This window comes from Hetaerina americana, unplaced genomic scaffold, assembly GCF_022747635.1.
Source record: "Hetaerina americana unplaced genomic scaffold, ioHetAmer1.1.p SCAF_144, whole genome shotgun sequence".
Taxonomy (NCBI): domain Eukaryota; kingdom Metazoa; phylum Arthropoda; class Insecta; order Odonata; family Calopterygidae; genus Hetaerina; species Hetaerina americana.
Genome location: NW_027286559.1, coordinates 43,932 through 65,755, shown reverse-complemented (window position 1 = coordinate 65,755; position 21,824 = coordinate 43,932). Strand labels below are relative to the sequence as shown.

General features: G+C 40.1%; 1 protein-coding gene across 1 annotated transcript; it reads right to left on the bottom strand.

Moving 5' to 3' along the window:
* Nucleotides 1-1,643: 1,643 nt before the first annotated feature.
* On the bottom strand, nucleotides 1,644-17,039 carry LOC139686642 (G-protein coupled receptor Mth2-like). The gene is made up of 6 exons (XM_071583685.1): nucleotides 16,964-17,039; nucleotides 12,785-13,628; nucleotides 7,940-8,018; nucleotides 5,883-6,064; nucleotides 3,536-3,698; nucleotides 1,644-2,812 (listed from the first exon to the last, which is right to left on the bottom strand). The coding sequence occupies exons 2-6, from the start codon at nucleotides 13,617-13,619 to the stop codon at nucleotides 2,458-2,460; spliced, it is 1,614 nt and encodes a 537-aa protein (XP_071439786.1). The 5' UTR covers nucleotides 13,620-13,628; nucleotides 16,964-17,039; the 3' UTR covers nucleotides 1,644-2,457.
* Between the last annotated feature and the right edge of the window lie 4,785 nt (nucleotides 17,040-21,824).

The following is a 21,824-nucleotide window of genomic DNA, read 5'->3' as shown; positions in this document are numbered from 1 at the left end:
TATTTATATGTATCTTAAAAGGTGTTCGAGTTTTTAAATGATAATAACTACTACTACGCTAAGGTGGTTACGGACAGGAATTTATCTCAGAAATTCATTTAGGTCCAGGGCATTTATTTCACATAAAATACATTAAATTCATAATGACTAAACAGAGTTAACATTCCTTAAATAGGTAGAGATTATTTGGGCCCACCATAGACCTCAGCCGTAGAGCACGCTTACAGGGATTTGGAATTTTCGATGGAGTATTAAAATAATGACACTATTCTCCGAATGGTTATTAAATATATTAGTAAAAAATGAAGATGAAATTGTAATTTGATATGTAATTGAATGATTTTATGGTTGCATTCTCTCACAAGGTGCTATTGCGTTATAGAACGGTTTATTTTGTTAACATAAGCTGTCAGATAGTATAAACGTAATTTCCAATTATTAATACTCTCTGACATGCGAAAGTTAAGTCAATAAATAAGTCGCAAATGTGAGATTATCTTTTACCATGTTTAAATTACGCATTATTAAGTTGTCACCGGATAGCAACGCTTGCCGTAGAATCAGTAGCAGCTGGTACAAGATGGCGTGAGTGTTGCATGAGTGTACCCCCCTCCCCCCCAGTTACCCCTTCAATGATTTTCATCTGTTCGGGCCACGAAAGGGTGGCCGTAGTCCAAGATGCTACTCGTTGGCTGCGACAGCAAGACTTCTTTGCTAGCAAGGACTTGCCAAGAGATAGGGTAAGTGTCTGAATGATAGATGAAGAGATAGTCTGGATATACAGGGAGAATACGTGCGTAGAAAAGTGAAATAAATTTCAGAAAATGGCATCGATAGTTGTGACTTGGAGTCAATAAGATGAGATAATTCGATCTACATATGTCCGCAGGGAAAAATAGAATAATACTTAACGATTTTGATTGAATCGAGATCTTAGGATTTAAGCAAACAAGTACTTCCCCCGAAACAAACAGAGAAATCTTGACGATCTAGCTGCGATTCCCATAAGATGCTAAGGGAATTTTACACTTATTTTGGCGTAGTCCAGATGCATATTTTAAAATGCATTTTTGATATATATATATATATATATATATATATATATATATATATATATATATATATATATATATATATATAATCTTCGAAATGGAACGCTCTTCGGCGACGCACAAATATATATATAAACACAAACAAAGGAAGGACACTCACAACATGTTATTTGACGTTTCGACAGCCTGGCTGTAGTCTGAAGCCAACAGCCGTGCTGTCGAAACGTCAAATAACAAATTGTGAGTGTCCTTTCTTTGTGTCTCTATATTCTAAAAATCTACATCTGTGTTTATATATATATATATATATATATGTATATATGTATGTATATATATATATATATATATATATATATATATATATATATATATATATATATATATATATATATGTATATATGTATGTATATATATATATATATATATATATATATATATATATATATATATATATATATATATATATATATATCATTCATTAATGCTGTACATATTACATTGTATCTAATTATGAGAATCAGTCATAAATAAATATTTCTTTTAAACATACACATAATACAATATGCAGCGAAATTCATTTCCCTCCACGGAAATAGAATAAAAACTGAATTTGATCCAAGAGCAAGTCCCAGGAACTCTTAAACGCTTTGAGTTGCGAAAGAAATGTGCATGAAGACTTAATTATGTAGCCAGTTATAATTGTAAAGATATTCATGCAATGTGATACGCCATCAGAATCATGCCTGATGACGGTTTAAATAATTGATTCGGTGCAACTTCCGGGATTCACGAACCCAAGCGATGGTGTCCGTCAAATGAAGTCAATAAAAGGCTATTTATGCATCGCAGTTCGTTATCCGTGCCGTTTCATACATTGAGTAAGCTCTCAAGGGCTCCTTCATTGCACGTGAAGACCAATTTGTACGACGCTTAGCCCTGCATTTAATTCAGAATACTTAAACAAATAGCACATTTTTTATCTACAAATATAAGAAATATACATCTTTAAATAGCACATCTTTTAAAAGGCGGAATTATCGTATTCGATAAATTAGTTGGATTTGATTTTCGTACTGACAACAGAAGCACGTTACATATTTTCCATTCGATTCTTAAGTTTGTCCACCAATCACAGCTTTAGAAACTAACAGTTTTTAGGCTTGCAGCAGTATTTTTCAATCGACGCAAAAAAACGGATGCATGCGCTATATTCGAAAGGGGAGTTGGATCGTTTATGCAATGGCATTCTTCTGCAATTTGTTTGCATCCGATGTTAAATATCCTGATTTCAGTCAATCAGTTGAGCATCGCGTTAAGCGTACCTTATTCTTAGCATTAGTTTTGAGTATGGCAATGCGATTCTTCTATGTGATTTTAATCACATAGAAGAAATAGGAAAACTCTTTTAATACGAAGTTCCCTTATTTCCTTGCCATCTTATGGCTGCCGATCGAGGGGTGTGCGGTGTTGACGCCGAAGTGGTGGTTTCTCCGGCCCCGTCCATGTTTTGCAGACAAATGGGCACATTCGGGGTCACCAGGGATACGATCCTCCTCATCCTCTTCCTCATGAGTTTCTTAACGTTGTTCTTGCAGACGAATATGATGAATATGAACACGCCTTGCATCGCGTTCATCGTGTCCGTGAAGAGCCACATGCAGCTGGTGCTCCCGTAAAAGTAATTCAGCAGTTCCAACACCCAACTCCCGAAGACCCAACTTACCCCCATGACGATCAAAAGTTTCAGGAAGAGGTTGATCCTGCAAAAAAAATGAAACAAGCGAGAGATGTAACAATGCTGGAACGAGGTTGTGCTCTTTAATTTTTATGCTTTCCGAAGCCAGGATAAGAGTGTAGTTTTTTATGCTCAGGAGAATATTCCCAATCATCTTCCTCAGGAATCGATCATTTAAAATGACTTTCTGATTTAAATGCCTATTTCATCCCTGCGATCCTTCTTTAGGTTTTTTTCTAATGTTCAAAAGGGATCGATTTTAAATTTTATATTGTTATTTAAAATTTTTATTACCGGCTCCGGTGGAGGCAAGGTAACGTCCTTTCCTGCCAACCCAGAGGCCGCGGGTTCGATTCCCGCCTAGGTGGTTTTTCTTTCCAAGGGATTGGGTGTATGTATTTGTCAAATTGTTATATCAATGTTCAAAGTCCGATGTTAAGGTCGAAGTGCTGTTTTCGGACTAATGCAAAATAAATAAATAAATCCGTCTGGAAATCAGAATCGCTACGTTCTCACTGTCAGCTTATAAAGATACTCTTTCGATATCCTCTTGATCTCGAGTTGGCAGAGGTCAGAAGCTTGTGTTGGGCCGTGGCGGTTTGCTTTTGTATTTTACCCTGAGTTGTCGCGATGTCGTGTGGGTGGGATATTCAGATCTTGAGTCATTAAGATTAATTGGCGATTGGCTATTAAGTAAATATGGGAATAACTGATAGGTTAAAATGGAATAATTCTGTGTCACACCTACCTGTCTTTATCTGCTCTGTTCATCCAATTTCCTTCTCCATTCAGTATTGATGTTTGCCGAGTTATTTTACGTATATTGAAAGTTGTTACAGTGAAAAGTACTATGTTGAACAACACAATTAGGCCCATGGGCACCACGAAGTAAAACAGCCTGCTTTTTCCGCCTGAAAGGGAGGGATGAGAAAGGTTAGTATCGACTTTGGAAGGCTGTTTGATAAAAATCTCCATTAAGATAACTTGAAGCCATTGGCAGTATATTCCATTCAGTCTGGCCACTACTAAGGCAATTCACGGAGGCGTTGAAATTAGGAAATTTTCCCCAACGAACTTTGTTTATCACTACCTGGTTCTTTTTTAATAAAATGCGTGTGTAGTAGGCATGTGGTAATAAATAAGATTAATAAAATTATGGATAGGTAAGAAATCCGGGTCTAGCTTCATAAAATATTTTGCAAATTTGCAATTTTTAGCAATTTTTAAATTGTAATTATTCTAAGGAATACTAAGAGACTTTTGGTGTAGGGAAACGACGCAAAGCAGTTTACTCGTGTAGGTTATCAAAAACTTTTCATTTAAAGGTTTGGAACTAATTTTAAGATAAATAAAGAATCTGCATCATGAGTAATCCACCTGGATGTAAAACCACTTCAATCTTCTTATCCTTTTGAAATGTAACTGAAAAATATTGATAAGAAATATTAATGAATAAAAGCTGACGAATAATTATTTTGCAGAAGGGAAAATATATCAGAAGAAATATATTGCTAAAGCGAAAAGTTTTAATATGGCCAGAACAATTTTCTGTCGAAATAGAAATTTAAAAGCTTTAAGTTATTTCCATACGGGAACTTTAGAGGAATTTAAAAGTCGAAGGTGATTAATACTCTCGTGATTTTATATGATGAGGATTTATTGAGAGACAATGGCCCAGTATTGATGAATTTTGTATACATTTATCCCCCGCCATATTGGATACAAAGGGAAGTGATGCAACTGCGACATTGAAAATAATCACGACGGAAATGCATTTACGCGAAGGCGGATGAAGATGGTCAGAAAAGAGTCGTCAATACTAATGTGGAGCGTGGCTTTGTGTGCCCTGGAATCATGGTTGTTGAAGCAAAGAGAGAGGCGTGAATAGGAGGCTTTTGATGTATGAATTCGGAGGATGGGAAAGGTAAAATAGACTGAAAGGGAAATAAACGAAGTCCGTGGCATGGTATTGGGGAGAAGAGGGAAGTGTGAGGGGAAATCCAAAGGAGGCAGGGAAGATGGATGAAGAACATTGCCAGGAATGGAACGAGGATGGAAGTAGGAGAAATTGAAGAGGTGTTTCTTCACGGATCAGATCGTTCTTTATTAGAATAGGCAAAGAAATGCATCGCGGTGCTTTCGTATAGCCTGTGCCCAATATTATTAATATTTACATTTCCTTACAATTGGGCAAATTGCCCCGGGGCAATGGTTTCTTGATGAACATTAATAATACCATATGCGGAACAACACACATTTAAAAGACGATGACGCATGCTCGACCCTCCTGACCGTTCCTGTCCCATCACACATGGCTCAGGTTCACACCATAAAAAGCAAAGCATCGTCCAAACTCGCGCTCAGTTAAGAAAACACTCATTTTTACAATCCATTACGCTCAAAACAATGTTTTTGATAAATGAAATGGATGGATAAACTTCTAAAATTGGATGGAAAGGGCTCAAACATCCCTCCAGGCGGCTGGTTCAATCCATCAATCGTTCTGTCAAAAAATGAATACTTTTTCCTATTTGTTTTTTCTGTTATTATTTTTATTAACTTTATTGAACTGTGGTCGTTTTTTTCCTTAAAACTTGGGTTTTCTATCTCCTTCCATATATCTTCCCACGCTTCATCATATTCAACTATTCTGTGCATCGCATCTAACCTACTTCTTTTCCTTCCATTTTCCAAACTCTCCCATTTCAGAACACCCGATATTCCCATTACGCCATCTGACCTTTTGAACCTTCCGAGTAAATACAAGTATACTTGTCTCTGGCTGCCTTCCGTCCTACTTTTTCCACCTCTTTAACATGTCCCACCTCATTCGGGTCCCATACTCTGGACGAGTGTTCCAGAAGAGGGTTAACGAGGATCTCATATGCTTATTCTTTTGTGACTACACTGCTTCCTTTTGAATTTATAATTACCCAATGAAGTACTTAAAATACCTTCCGCGTCACACTGTAAACGTATCTTAAACGTTAGAATACTTATAATAGTTTTACGATTGAGTACTGCGGTTAATATTTAGTTTAAATTTGGTAAATGATGAAACAAGTGCTCTTGGCCATCATCATCGTCATACTTACGATAATATCCGCATATCGTCCTGAATTCTGGACCAAGGAATGAATCCGTTAGAGCAGGATGAAATGCCAATCCGGCTGTAATGATTATGATGACCAAAGGGACGCCCCATGCGTAGAGAAGGTAGTAGAGGAATTTCTTCCCCTCGGATTCATCGTGCAGTCGTCGAGTGGGTCGGAGATTTCTGCCGAGAACAAGGGAATGGAACAAAATGTCAGCCAAGGGAAGTAAGGGTTCAGGTTATAAAAGTAAGGGTGTCAACCCTAGAAGACGACGTGCCAGATGTCATTGTCCTCGGACTAAGATAACAGCACAGGACTCCACACTTGTGAATACGGATGCATCAAAGTCGGAATCACCCTGTGCTTGCGCAGTTTCCCCCCCACCACCGAGTCCTGAGCGCAATCAAAGATCATTGGACCGTACAGTGTTTACTAAAAGAGAGTATTTGATACGGAACAGATGTCAAGTCTGCATCCCCGTCACTATCCAATACTCATTTGGTGTGGGGGAGGAAATGGGATTTCTACATATTTTATTCCCCTTCGTTCATATTTATACATTGCTTAGCATACAAGATATAGAAGAGCATTGTTTATTTACATATAATTCTACCTTACAATGTTATGAGCTCATTTTTGCACTCCTGAAACGCAATTTATTTACATATAATTCTACCTTACAATGTTATGAGCTCATTTTTGCACTCCTGAAACGCAATTTATTTACATATAATTCTACCTTACAATGTTATGAGCTCATTTTTGCACTCCTGAAACGCAATTTATTTACATATAATTCTACCTTACAATATTATGTCCTCGGTGCTTCACTCCTCACACAAATTTGTTTCCGCTATCCCAATTTTCATAAGGTAGGCGTTACAATTGCCGGGTACAGATAGTATCTGCCTGAAGTTTTGATAATAATATATCACTAGTTATTATCTATCGACAGTATTTGGTAGAACTAGATATTCGTATCCTCCGTAGGGACTTTCCTCACTGTCTTCCTGTCATTTATACCTAACACTTTCAGGCTTCGTGGAATTGTTTGATGCCCATATTAAATGAGTTTGTAATTTTTCAAATACAAGGAAATCTGTTTCATATGGACTTTCTATCATTTGTTCAACGTTATGGTCATTAGAACAGCACCTTTCCCTTATAAGCGTTGTTCCCCATAGATGTCATTCCCGAAGTATCTTATAGTAATGCCTTTTTGGTGCTTCATTACCGCCATACTTTCTTGGATTAAGTACTCGAGCGGTTTATGACGCGTAGAGCTTCGGCACTGACGGTAGAGTAGCTTCTGCATATTTGCATGAAGCATGTTCTCTGGTTCTCCCCTAGCTTCCTGATTATTCTTGAATCATCTACCCTTGCTCTCCCTACGTTCCTTACCGATCGTCGAAAAACTGTCCGAATGATAACTAACTGATGAACTGAATTTAGGAAAATCAACAGTGCACACGATTTTAACAGAGCATGATGGATGGATCCTTCACCATGACAACGCGCCTGCACATTCGGCATTGATTGTTCGCCAGTTTCTTGCAAAAAATTCAATTACCATCCTTGATCATCCTCCTTATTCGCCACACCTCGCCCCCTGCGACTTTTTTCCATTCCCAAAATGCAAATATGTGATGAGGGGACATCAATGGGAAGATGCGGACACAATAAAGCAAGAAACGACGAGAAAACTAAAAATCCTAACTGCCGAGGACTTCCAAAAGGGTGCTTTAAACAGTGGAAAAGAAGATGTAATAAGTACATAGCAACGAATGGAGAGTATTTTGAAGGGGACAAAATCGATGTAGACTTAATTTTGCAAAATAAAGTGTTTATGGCCCCAGTTTGCGTATTTATTGGATTTCACAAGATTTAATTACGGTACTAGGTGAAACCGGTTCAGATGCTATTTTCTGAAATCGTTTTACCATAAATGAAGTGTTAGTGGAGTTATCCCTTCCAAAAAAGATACCGTTTCTGTAATTACAACAGCAGCAAATATTATTAATCATTATTAATTGGATGAGAAAGGTGTATACAATTACCTGAAGGCGATGCAAACGTCGATGCAGATGGCATTCAACCATAGAAACGAAGACAGAAGGCCGTAATATACGACGAATCCTGTAAGAGTGAAAAGACACACGTATTAATGTGGAATTTGAAGCATATCTCCATCTGCCGCTTTTTAACTACTACTTCATGCAATGGTCAATCGAAATGGAAACTGAAATGTGGCGGGGATGTTCTTCTATCGCAAATAAGTAATTTGTAAAGTCAAGGAAGTAATGCATCTACTAAAACCAAAGCCCGCGGCAATTAACATTAGAATACTGGGATTGAGTCCAAAGAATGATATAATATGATTTTGAAGTTGGAGGAAATATAGAAATAGGGACTATGTTCATGCATGAATGTGTTCTCGAAACGAATTCATTTGAAACAGTCAAAACTTTACAGTTCCTGGTTTTTGCATTTTTTAAAGTGTGATTTAGCTTTTGATATCTTGTATCGATATGTTTGGAGAATGTTTTGTTGCCGGAGTGGGATGTTGAAGCTTAGCGACGCGCTGTAGCCCTCCGAAGAATTCGGTCCCTGTGACGTCATGCGAGACTCCCATTTCCCAGCATTCCCCGCCGCTGTAATTTTTCAGTTTTCAATTAATTCTGAAAAAAACATTTTCCATCATTTAGCGGAAAGACTTCATAATCCATCCCGGTGCTGCTAGATTCGATTGAAGTGATAACACCAAGTATGGAAATACCCTGATCTGTGGAATAGTGAGGACTCGGTTATTTTAAATTTATCAAGTAAATGCAATAAAAGAAGTCGACACTGTACTGTATATTCCCTTTGAGAAAATTGATCCATAACATAACCATCTCGTAAATGTATCGATCTGAGTATGTATCCGGGCATTGTATTCAATTACCTCAAAGCGATTATTATTTTAAAATGGATTATAATTAGGTAATCTACCGGTTGAGGTAGGTTTTGGATGGACACAACTACCAAATATACATTTCGATTCTCTTAACAATACAATACCCAAATCCTGCACTACACCAGGCCCCTCTTCATCTCTTTGTAATTCCTTCTTCCCTTCATCCCGTCCAACATTCCAATCCCGTTCCTGCCCTTACCTCGCGCGCCTAATATTCTCCCCTCTATCACAGCCCTCAACATTCCACTGCCGATCAATATGCCCTTCATCCATCTTTCTCCTGCCACCTTAGGAATTCTCCCAACAAACTCCTCCCCTCGCCCACCATACCAAGTACTTCCTCATTTGTTTCCCTATCGGTCCATTTCACCTTCTCCATCCTTCTCCACACCCACATTTCAAAAGCCTATCCTCCTGCTTCAGTGACCACGTTTCCGCGCCCTACATAGCTACGCTCCATATCAAAGTTTTTACGAGTCTCTTCTTAACATCCTTACTCAACGTCCCTGACATCAACTCCCTCCTCCTTGTGAAAGCCTCTTTGCCTAGCGCAATTCTTCTCCTTACGTCCCTACTACTTTAACCGTTTTAGAAGTTACTTCAGGTGTTCCCCAGGAAAGTGTTATCGGACCTGCTTTATTCCTACTTTACGTTAACGACATTCACTCCGTAGTCACTAGTGAGATACGTTTATTTGCCGACGATGCAGTGGTTTACTATATTATCCACGATCCTGAGGACAAAGCAGTTTTATTAGATGACCCAAATGCTATACAATGCTGACGCGACACTCGGAAATTAGATTTAAACTTAAAAAAGTGCGTAGTGATAAATTTCTGGTAAATGAACAATTCCCACTCGAACGCCCACTGCATCGGGAACACTGAAATGGAATGTGTAGACTCAATTAAATACCTAGGCGTTACCCTCAATCACGACCTCTCCTGGGTGAAACACATACGGGTAATATGTGGACAAGCTAACGAAAATTTGGGATTTATTAGAATTTGAGATTTATTAGGTAAATGTGATGAAAATATCAGAGAGAAATGTTATCTTTCTTTTCAGGAAGTTCTCTCGGGTTTCCCACCGGGTCAGCGTGGTGTGCACCGACGTTTCGACGGCTAACTCTGCCATCGTCTTCAGGGTGAAGTCACTTCACCCTGAAGACGATGGCAGAGTTAGCCGTCGAAACGTCGGTGCACACCACGCTGACCCGGTGGGAAACCCGAGAGAACTTCCTGAATTCAATCCGATGACCATGCGTGAACGACTTCACCCTTAAGACGATGGCAGAGTTAGCCGTCGAAACGTCGGTGCACACCACGCTGACCCGGTGGGAAACCCGAGAGAACTTCCTGAATACAATACGCCGGGAAAAACTGAGATCCTTCATGTTATCTTTCGCTTGTTAAGCCTCATTTAGAATATGCTGCCAGTATACTATAGGATCCTCACGAAATTGGGTTAATTGCCAAATTGGATAGCGTGCAGCGTAGAGGAGCTAGATTTGTAAAACGTTGTTATGATTAACTTAGTAGCGTATTCAAAATATTAGAGCAGCTAGGCTGGGAATCAATCACGGAGCGAGGGTTAAATTAGAGATTGAAGCTCAGACATTATTTGGAAGCAGTGCTCTTTAGCAACGATGTTGAAAATGTATTATTACCCCGATCGCACTAAGGTAGGCGAGATCATGCCACTAAAATTAGAGAGATTAGGCGTAGAAAAGCTAGATTGAAGATGTACTAATTTCCACGAATGATAAGAGATCATAATGTCATTGTCCTACCGCGATAGGATCATGTTCGAGTAAAAATATTCTGGTGTTTATTAACCTAGAGTTGGCTTTTAGGGTACATACATAAATAAATAGAGAAACCATTTCGGTCCAAAACACTTCGCCTGAGATTCTTTCTTTGTACCATCTGCTCTCGTTTCTGCCTTCCCATTTTAATGTTAAGCTTAGCATTTCTCTTTCTGGAAAACAGCATAACCTTTGTTTTATTCATATTTATTATCATCCCATACTTATCACACTGATTTTACAATTCACTCAGAAGTAGTGGATTCAAAATTTGTTAATTAAATAATGCTACATTTACGAAATATCAAATAAAGTTCACTTATTTTCAAAAACCCCTCAAATCGAAATATGAAATTTTAGTTTTGAAGTAGATTGACAAAGAGTGTCAAGGTGGACGGGGCAGTAATTGTGAAGAGGCGAGCATCTCCATGGGTAAGTGTCCTCCAAGTGGGAGGAGTGGTCATCACGGGGAATGCACATCAGTGGTTAAGTACCGCCGTAAACATGCAAACATTCATGTTAACGCAAGCATGTCTGTGGATGAAAATAAGAAATAAATGCAGGGCCTGTCTTAAAAATAAGCAAAACGATTTTTTTCGTCCAATGCGGACGCCTGGAGTGGTGCGATTTCTGAGGCGAAGGTGTTGGGAGGTCTTGGAAAAACAGCGCGACCCACGTCAGTTGCCTGCAGGCCGTTACATTGTCCGAATCGCTGTTTTAGAGTCACATCACGAATTCACGAAGCATCAACCATCGATCGATACGCTATAACATGTTGTGTTAAGCCCGGATAATCGAGTTCGGAGATATGACAATGAAAAGGTTTTGTTTACGGAAATGAAGCAATTTCCCAAGGAATCGTATTCCGCTGGCTCAAGATGATGTTCCGGGACGGTAGAGAGGAGGAACGCCCTGGACCTCCGTCGACGACACAGTGCGACGCAAATGTGCAAAGAGAGAGAGAGAGAGAGAGACACATGCTCGAATCCGATCGACGTCTGAGTGTCAGAATGTTAGCGAAGGAGTGCAATATTCCGAAAATCACAAGGCATTGCGTTATTAAATAAGATTTAAGGTGTGTGCCAAGATGGTCCTCAAGGTGCTGTCGGAAGATCAGAAGTCTGCTTGTGGGACAATGCTCGCGTGATCTATTGGATCTCGTCACAGCCACCTAACAGCACCGACTTGGCATCGCCGGACTTCTTTTTGTTCCCAAGAATAAAAAGGAGCTTGAAATGCAACCATTTTGGATCCCTGGATAACGTCAAAAAGACCGTGACGAGGTGCCAGAACGAGATCCCGTCGACGCCTTCCAGGCGACTGGCATCGGTGTGCCAGTGTGCAATTTTGAAGAATTATACTAGCAACTCATTCTTCGATCTGCAATACATTTTTCTCGGATATAGTCTTCTTATATTTAAGTCAGACTATTTTTCTATTAGGCTGTCTAACGCGAGGTGTGTAGCCCCTTAAGAAAGCCTCTGAATTGTATTCTCCATGCAGGAGAAGGATTGAGTCCCGAGGACTGATGAAAGGAGGGACAGTCGAGAGAGACAAGGCTGCCCAACATACGGATTATTAATCCACACGAGAAGAAAATGAAAGAAATCAACGCAAATGAAGCAGGCGGCGGCGACGAGGACAGTAAATAAGCCATGCAATATTATTTAAACCTGAAAATAAGACTTAAAAGAAATAGTGATGATGCTAGGAAAACAGAATCAGATGGGTTTGTAAGAATTAAAAGTGATACGGAAAACTAGACGGGAATGGCGCTCTGTGGAAAAGGACTACAAGTCAGTGTTTCAGAGTTCATGAACATTACAGTCTCGCATGTAGTCACCCAGTGCTTTTGATTTGTTCATAACAATTTTTTATGGGTGGAGTTTTTTTTGCAATTAGCTTAATCAAGCTATCAAACCACTTCCCTTTAGATTACAAATGCCTTAGATTATTTACACGAGGTTAAGTTACGTGAAATTAAACCTTTCCATCTAAATTTTTCTTTCGATATATTCCCCATTGTTTATTCTGGGGAAGCCGATTCTATGCGCACCTCGACAGATATTTGAAAAGTGTTTTTCTCGAAGTTAGTTTCGTTATGGTGCACGATATCGACTGGAACGAATGTTTACTCACCGATCGCCCTGCAAACTGTATTTGACAGATCATTCCTGATGGCTCGAGACGTCAAATGTATGAGGTAAGCGCCAAGAAGACTCAAAATGTGGCAAATCAAACACTTCCCGTGCAGGTTTCTCAGTTCAGGCGTGATGCTGTACACGGTTAGTGCGATCAGGAGGAAAAATATCGAGATCGACATTCCTAGGGGATATATTATCTCCCGCAGTTCTTCACAATATTCTGAGGAGCTATCGGAAAAGATATCTTTCAAGCACACGTATGGAAGGTAGATGTCTTCCCTTGGCAGGTATTCGAGGCAGAATCCCATCGAGTCTATCCCCGTTTTCTTTCTCGCCGGGATGGACAGGGTGCCGTCCGTGAAATTGAGAATGAAGAGATCTTCGGGGAATTTTTCCGGCTCCAGGAGGTAGCCCACGCAGAAGGTCCCGTACAGCAGTCCGAATTCGTTCGTGTCGGCAATGCGAACCGTTAAATCCTCGTCCCCGATCAACGTGGGTCGAAACCAAGGCCAGCGCCTCTTGACCGGAGTACATTCCTGGGTGTCCTTGTCCATTGCCTCGTATTTGTTGCAGCACTTCCTCAAACAGGGTCTGTCCAGTCTGCAGGGACAGCCGTACACGTGGATGCCACCGTCCACGGGCGTTGTCCAGTAAGTGTCCGGTGGATAAAGGACATCGTCGTCTGGATCCCAGGCGGTGTCGTTGGAAAAAATGATGGCATTGGTGATGTTGACGGAAAGCCAGGGACTGCAGGCACCTGACGATGTACCCCTTGCTGACGTGACCAGCAAAAACGCAGCAACGTGGATCAAAGATGCTGTTCGGCACATCTAGGATACCTGCGGGGGAAATAGATTTGCGTTCAAGATTGAAGTTGCGCTCGATTTATTTTCATGCCAATTGATGTATTGACTTGTGCCCAGCTTCTGTGCAGTTTAGCTGTTAACAAGGTGTAGAGGCAAACTAACTTTCAAAGGTAATCACAGGCCCAGGCAAAATGATGTTTCATCAGAAGAAAAAACGATTATCGTTATGAATAAAAAGATTGTAACACATTGCATTGAATTTAAGTTATGCAATCAATTTAAAATAATTTAAATTGCTAAAAACCATACTCAAAAACCTCTCCAGGTGAGTGTACACCAGTATTTGAAGAAATGAGACTTTGCTAAATCAATATTTCGAACAAGCAACTTCTTCCATTAATATATCATTATGATAGCCCCATGTTTATTTTTCCCCATAAAGTATGAATATGCAGCTTTTACTGTGCTCTTAATAATTTATATTTACAACTCATTAAATTGATTGACGACAAGTATACAATAACCTCGCTGATGTTGCTTACACATCAAATTGGCGATTGGCAACCATTTGGAGCAGTTATGAGAGAGGACAGTTGTAAATTACTTCGTCCTATCTAAGTTAATTCCCACCCTAAAGAAACGGAAAATCAGGAGGATGGAAAGGCGATAGAAAAATAATTTTGAATTTCAGAATAAATTGATAACATTTTTCTCACTTTTAAAAGCTTATACATTTATTATACTTGAAATAAATTTCGAAATAAGAATAAATTCATCGAAAAATATTCATTTTTTAAAATGTGTCAGGAGGAATGATTTAATATTTAAAAGAATGGAATGCAGTGCCAATCACTATGGAGTGCAGTCCTACAATCCTGTCGCGACTTATTCCCGACATAGTTAATAATTATACACATTACCTAATGGACTCCTCAAAGTGCAACCTACTACGATTTAAGAATTCATGCTCCTCTAGGAGCTTACAATAATAGAACAAGACCACACTTTTCTTTATGTCGACGACTGTAAAGTATTTAAGAAAATACTTAATGTTTCAGACTTCCACAATGTACATGATACCTTACACAAAACTTATGAATGGTGTCATACGTGGAACCTTATATTAAATCCAAGTGTAATGCAGCGTTGTGTCAATGTCGTTATAAATAACACCCTGTTATCTTTAAATATACTATTTAATCAATCCCTTTCAATCGCTTGTCATCACGGAAGGGTCTTGGAATGTTAACAGATTCTAAACTTAATTTCAACGTGCACATTTAAACAGTCAGAAAGAAAGCTACGTCTCCATTAGGCCTTCTCTACCACTTCACGGAAATAAGTGATCCACGAGCATAGAACTCGTACTTTTCCACAATTGTCCTTCCGCCCATAACTTGCGTGTTTTCCCCCATGCGGTCGATGTCAATACCTACCAATTGTTAATACAAAAGACGGCTTGGCGATGGAATGCCGGTGGAGACACAGGTAGGTATGGATATATGCGTGTGCGACTGCAGGATAAATGGAGCGTAGCCGTGCACTGTCGATGGTGCTTGATACCCTTTGGCGTTCACTCCGCCATGAGTCATCAAGTCGAAGGATTTAATTCGTGGAACGAAGGCTAATTAATTAAAAAGGGAATTAAGTGGATCCTCTGTGGGGAGGAAGTCTTAATGGAATAGAGTAGGAGGGAGAAATCGGAAGGAAGTGGATCATTTTTGAAAGTATGTAAAATGCCATCAAGAGATTAAAACAACGAATGTAAAAACTGCGAGGACATTTGAGCGAAAACAAGTGAAGCACTGAATGTGCTTGGAAGCTTCGAATATAAAATTGCTCCAGATTAAATTACGAAGGCAGTGTGAACTGCGAACTCTGCTGGAAATTGAGCTTAATGAGATGTATTTCAAAGTATTGCAATGGAAAATATTTGGCCAAGGAAGTAGGACATGGTATTTTACACTCGTGACGGAGAGGGGGAAATATCATGATTGCAATACCGCAGCCATACGCAGAAGTTTGAGAGAGATACGGTTGCGCGTCATGTTTTATGCTTTTCCGTTTGCCGACGGAGTGTTATGCTCCAATATCATTTCCAGTTTATGCTGAAAGTTTACTTTTTTTCGATGCCGATGGTCCAGTCCTTTTCACTGCAGATGCACACGTACATTCCTTTCCCAGTATTGGAGAGATCTAATATTTCAAAGTCATCCACTCTTCCAACACGTCTAAAATAATTCCAGTAGTATAATAAAACATGCTTGAATCACAGTAGGAGAGCAGGTGGAAGAAATTTTGCAAACGTGCCGAATTCTGAGTCTCGTGATAGTGACAAGTATGGAGTGATTGATTCATGAACATGATACAATGTATCGAGCAAGGTGTCTGTCGCGACGTCAGATGGGACGCCCAAATCCATACTGTCCGGGGTGAATTTCTCTAAGCTACAATCTGATTTGCATCCCCATTTAGGTGTATAGGCTATGGGGCTTATAGCAGACGGCAGCCCGAATTACGAAAATGTGTGAAAGTGATGTGTTTTTGCGAAAGGAATGCTAAAAAACGAATGGGTTTTTGAATCGTAGTTTTTGGAGTACTTAGCATCGGGTTTGTTTCCATCACGAATCACTCAAGGGAAGAAAAATCATTTGAATCTATCCTATGATGATGTGAAGGCATAATTATTCTCTCCTTGGTGTCAAAAGTAAACTTAATACCCACGCACTCTCCTGCGAGTATCCCTTCCGTTTCTGGACTCTTTTTCTCCAATATAACCCAAATAATCGCCAAAATATTCCACGTTGGCCTTTTCCCTTGGCATCAAATCATCAAAAAGTATACTGAGACACTTCTAAATCGCACACATTCCACGAGATAACGTTTATACGGTTTAATATTTAGTTCCTTGAGACACCTGGACTCTTTGATCAAAGAGCATCGTGCTAATGTCGGCAGGGCGCTCGGCATTGACCCCACCTGGTTCTCTACATAACACCCCGCCTGTCTCTGTGAATCGCCTTGGCCTGCTGGTCATTTCTTATTATATACAATTATTTGATAGTCTACCGTTTAATGAAAATTGTGGACGGACACCGACTTAACATCGCTACATTTATTCGCTCCGCCTGTCGTGGCAATCTGGCACCCCACACTGCATTGAACTATTCTTCAAGCCCGCAGGCCTCCCCTCATTCTGCACAGCATGCATATCCTATTCCTCCCCCTCATTTACTTAGCGTTCATCCCTCTATCAGAATAATTCATTTAAATCGTAGCCTGCGTATGTGCAGGGCATGCGATTGCGCTCCCTACCGGTGGAGTGATCTTGAGAGCAACGAACACTGTGGATTAATTTCAACACTCACCGAATGGATATTCGTCATTCGTGCGCCCAAATTGCCTGCCCTCACAGTCCAGCCGAGTTCTTGGTGCGTGAGGCCCCTTCTGACATCGTGAGACGACTGATGGCGTTTGTTTCGTCCCTAAGGGCGTTTCCTGTTATACATAACCTCACCAGTTCCACTGAGCTTGGTCTGAGGTTTCACGTCCTTTTGCGTCATTGTTTCCTCCCTACGCGTCGTAGAGGGGAGGGGGTTGGTTCTATGAGTTGACTTCAGGTGATATTTCGTGAGCCGCCCATAGCGATTTGGATGATGAGATGCACCAGGTCTGCTCGCCTCGGAGGCGTGCAATACGTGGTTCGTGCATTGCGATGCTCCAACGTGCATGAAAATCAATTTTAACCCTAACCTATGTACTACATATTGCGTGGATTCATGCGCCGTAGGGAGGTCCACCAACACGGTGTGAACGGCGGCGTGCAAATAACGAATCAGTGACGGAACACTACAGTTACGCAAAAAACAAATGCCTCAATAAATGCGGAGGAACTCCATCAATCCGTTGGATATCTCATCTACCCAAGATTTATATAAAGGAAGTATTTTAAAGGGAAATAAAATAATTATGATAAACCTCTTTAAAATTATTTCTAACATCGTTTTTTATTTAGGGTAACAGACTATTTTAATACATTAATTGAATATGTTAATGTTAGCATTTAACAGACCTAGGAAGACGCATTAATATGTCTACAACCATTCATCTATATTTATCGATCTAGAGTGTCAGATCTGCTATATTGCTCTAAAAAGGTGAACTTAGATGATTCTCAACTAATTTTCAAAGCCTATCAGTAGAGATTTTTGTTTAGCTTTTGTGATGAATTTTTTCAGTACGAATTAAGCCTTCGGACTTGGTAATTACATTTGCAGACATATTTTGCCATTTTATTCTTATATCATTTAGACCCCTTGATATGAGATGTGGAAACCGAATTATGAATGTAATGGATATTGCTTTAATTAATGTCTTCCATTTCAATGAAATTTTAAGTCTAATATATATATATATATATATATATATATATATATATATATATATATATACACACACACACACACATATATATATACATATATATATATATACATATATATATATATATATATATATAGAAATATATATATTAATATATAAGTTGTTCAGGTTAGATGGCGTAGAGCCGTGAGGTTAAAACTTTTTCAGCGAGAAAGTGATATGCATTAAGAGAACATCGCGTGACAGATTTACATGGGCAAAATTCGTGGTAATAATAGCTAAGAGGGTTCACGGAAATGATTCGTCGGTTATAAAATACTTCACTCGACTTTTAATATTATAATTTATCACGGACGTGTGTGAGAGTACACCGCATGTCAGGCGAACGTGGTGGTAGTCGAGTGGTAAGAATGTTTGACTATGCAACGGAGGGTCCAGGGTTAAAGTCTAAGTTTTGGACAACTCCATCCGCCTCGCGCTCTGAACAACCGCCTCTAATATATCTTAGCGGCGAAATTATACATACTACCTTGATCAAAAAGTTCCCGGAATAACCACCGTGTGGCGCTCCCATCGTTCCGATTTGAGTTCTGTTTTTTTTGTTAAATTGGTACATCTGTTGTTGATATTCCCTTTAAATCTTAGTGTCATAACTTGACATTTGCAAAAGTTACGTAGCCAAGAGTACATCTATCTCTGTGTGTGTTGGCGATTTTTTACAATTTCAGAAATGGATTTAAATTTGCAACAACGAACTTGTATTAAATTTTGCGTAAAAAACGGATTTAGTGGCGCACGGACGTTGGAAATGTTGGAAAAGTGTTTCGGCAACGATTCTCTAAAAAAAACGGTCGTTTACCAGTGGCACGAGCGGTTCAGAAGTGGTCGTGAGTCAATCGAAGATGATGAACGCAGTGGCAGACCATCGACATCGAAAGTCGGTGAAAAAATTGATAAAGTAAAAGAAATGTTGGTCAATAACCGCAAATTAACCATCAGAGAAATAGCGGAGGACTTGAACATTGCCTATGGATCCGCCCAAGACATTGTGGTTAATGATTTGGGTTTCCGTCGTGTAGCAGCAAAGTTGGTGCCAAAAGACCTCAATTTCATGCAAAAAAGAGACCGTGTTGACGTCGCAAAAGACATGATTTGCGAGGCTGAATCCGATCCCACATTCATCAAAAGGATCATTACTGGAGACGAGACGTGGGTTTATGAGTACGACACGCAATCCAGACATCAGGCAAGTGAATGGCGTTCACCAAATGAGCCGAGACCAAAAAAACCACGTCGTTTTCAGTCAAAAAAGAAGGCAATGCTGACGGTTTTCATGGATTACAACGGTGTAGTGCATCATGAATTTTTGCCAGAAGGCCAGACAGTAAACAAAGAGTATTATTTGGGCGTTATGAGACGTTTGCGTGAAGCAATTCGCCGAAAGAGACCAGAAATGTGGGCAGAAAACTCGTGGATTTTGCACCACGATAACGCACCGTCGCACAGTGCTATCATTATTCGTAATTTTTTGACGAAAAATGCAACAAATACCATCCAACAGCCACCGAATTCACCTGATTTGGCTCCCTGTGACTTCTTTCTGTTCAATCGAGTTAAAAAACCATTACGGGGAACGCGTTTTAGCAGCCGAGAGGAAGTAATGGAAAAATCGCAGGAAGCACTGATGGACATACCGAAAACCGAATATAAAAAATGTTTCGAGGATTGGATCAAGCGCTGGCATAAGTGTGTTGCAGTCGATGGGGATTACTTTGAAAGGGACAATATAGATTTAGATGAATAAACTTGTATTTTTAATTTTCTGAATAAATTCCGGGAAATTTTTGATCAAGGTAGTATTGTCAATAGGATGGCGTGGGATACTGAGTGGTGGCACGGGGAGGGGAACTGGTACTTCCCTCTACGCTTGAATTTCACACGCCTTAGTGTTTCTTTATGGGTGAACTCTACCCTCACCTGTCATTAATAGGCCTTAGGGTTAATGTCTTTGATTTGATTCCAAATCGAGGCCTAGAAGCTCTAAAAGTAGTCTACATAATGTGGACTACAATTGTAGACTATAATCGGGTAGTTCACATTATTTTACATCCCGTGATAGTATTTCTCCGATTTGTAATGTCCGTCCAGTATCTAGCGCGTCGAAATACATTCATTTATGTTTCGTATAACTGAAATTAGAAGAGTACTTGATAAATGGGATGCGAAGGTCAAAGAGAAATGTTATCTGCCATTGGTTGGGCCTCACACGGCATATGCTTAAAATATATGGGATCCTTACGAAGCTGGATTGATTGCCGAATGGGATCGCGTGCAGCGTAGAGGAGCTAGATTGGTAAAACGTTGTTATGATTCACTTAGACGCGTATCCAAAATATTAGAGCAGCTAGCCTGGGCATCACTCAATAGAGCGAAGGTTAAATTACAGGTTAAATCTCGTGCATTAATTGGAAGCAGTTCTCTCTTTGGCGGTGATGCATAAAATGCATTATTGCCCCCATCGTACTAAGGTCGGAGAGATCATGCCAATAAAATTAGAGAGATTATGTGCAGAACAGATAGATTTAAGATGCCATTTTTTCCACAAACAATAAGGGATCAGAATACGAGTAATATTTTTCAATCGCGGTTGGTCATGTTCGCGTATAATTATTCTGATGTGTATTCATTCTCTGCTGGACATCCTGGCGGTGGCTTGCAGGGTACAGATAAATAAATAAATGAATAAACAATAAAAATAAATAAAAATTATAAATAAATAAATAATAAAAACAATAAAAAGGAAAATGTTGTCCAATATAATTGGGTATCTTTTTAGAAAAATATTGGTTTCCTCAGTGAAATTTGCTATGCTCATAGTGACGATACTTCTTGAAACTGGTCTTTCTCTGAAAATGAATTTTACCGTGGAAATATATATTTGTATAAAAAATACATCCTATTTACATTTTTAATGAAATTTCCAGTCACAGACTCCTCGGATAAATTTGAGAAATGTGGCACTAATGCGAAAACTGCCGTTCAATATCGATAAATTGGACTTTCTTTGAAGTCTTTACATTTTGAGCATTTCTTTCGAAGGGAAGCAGGCGCCCAAGAAACCGGCAGCGGAACCGGGACGAAAACCATCCCGACAAGTCGATCACGCTACAACCTACGGAGCAATCCTGAAGGGCCCTTCTCAGGACAAGGTTCGGGCTGTCTCCGGAGAAGAGGGGAACATGGAGGTGGAGATCACAGATCCACCCAGGGATGCTGAGGCGGTCCGAGAACCACCACCAGCGCCAGCCGTAGGAGAGGCCAACAAGGGGAACTTGTCACCCCCCGACAGCCTACCTCCGAAGGCAGCGACCCTTCCTTTTTCTTCCGAAGGGAAGAAGAAGAAAAAGAAGCAGAAGAAGAAATCCTCGATCACCACCGGGGAAGAAGGAAAAGCCATTACGAAGCCAACCCAGAGGGCGCTTGGGAACACCCTCCGAACGGCAAGTGAAGAAGGCCAAAAATCAAGGCAGAAACAGGAAAAACGGAGAGAGGGGACATCGACTGATAAGTCTCCAGTTTCCGCAGAGTCCTCGCTGACACCAGACAGAGAGGACCAGGAATTATGGCAGACCATTGCCGTTATTGCATGCACCTTGAAGAAACTCGTCACCTCGACGCAGGGCAAACTTCTCCTCTCACTCCTGGAGGAGCTGGTGCGCAGCAGGATCGGAAATTCAACCAACCATGGCTGAACGACCCGTCCTGCTTGCGCAATGGAACGCCAACGGAATTCTTCGCCGACGCGAGGAATTACGGGCGTTCCTCCAGGAGAAGGGAACCATAGTC

Coding starts and splice junctions, on each gene's coding strand:
- LOC139686642 (XM_071583685.1), bottom strand. CDS start 13,619: ATGTGCCGAACAGCATCTTTGATCCACGTTGCTGCGTTTTTGCTGGTC. Junction 6,065..7,939: donor GACGTTTGCATCGCCTTCAG/GTAATTGTATAC, acceptor TGTTCTCGGCAG/AAATCTCCGACCCACTCGAC. Junction 2,813..3,535: donor AACAGAGCAGATAAAGACAG/GTAGGTGTGACA, acceptor TTTTTTTTGCAG/GATCAACCTCTTCCTGAAAC.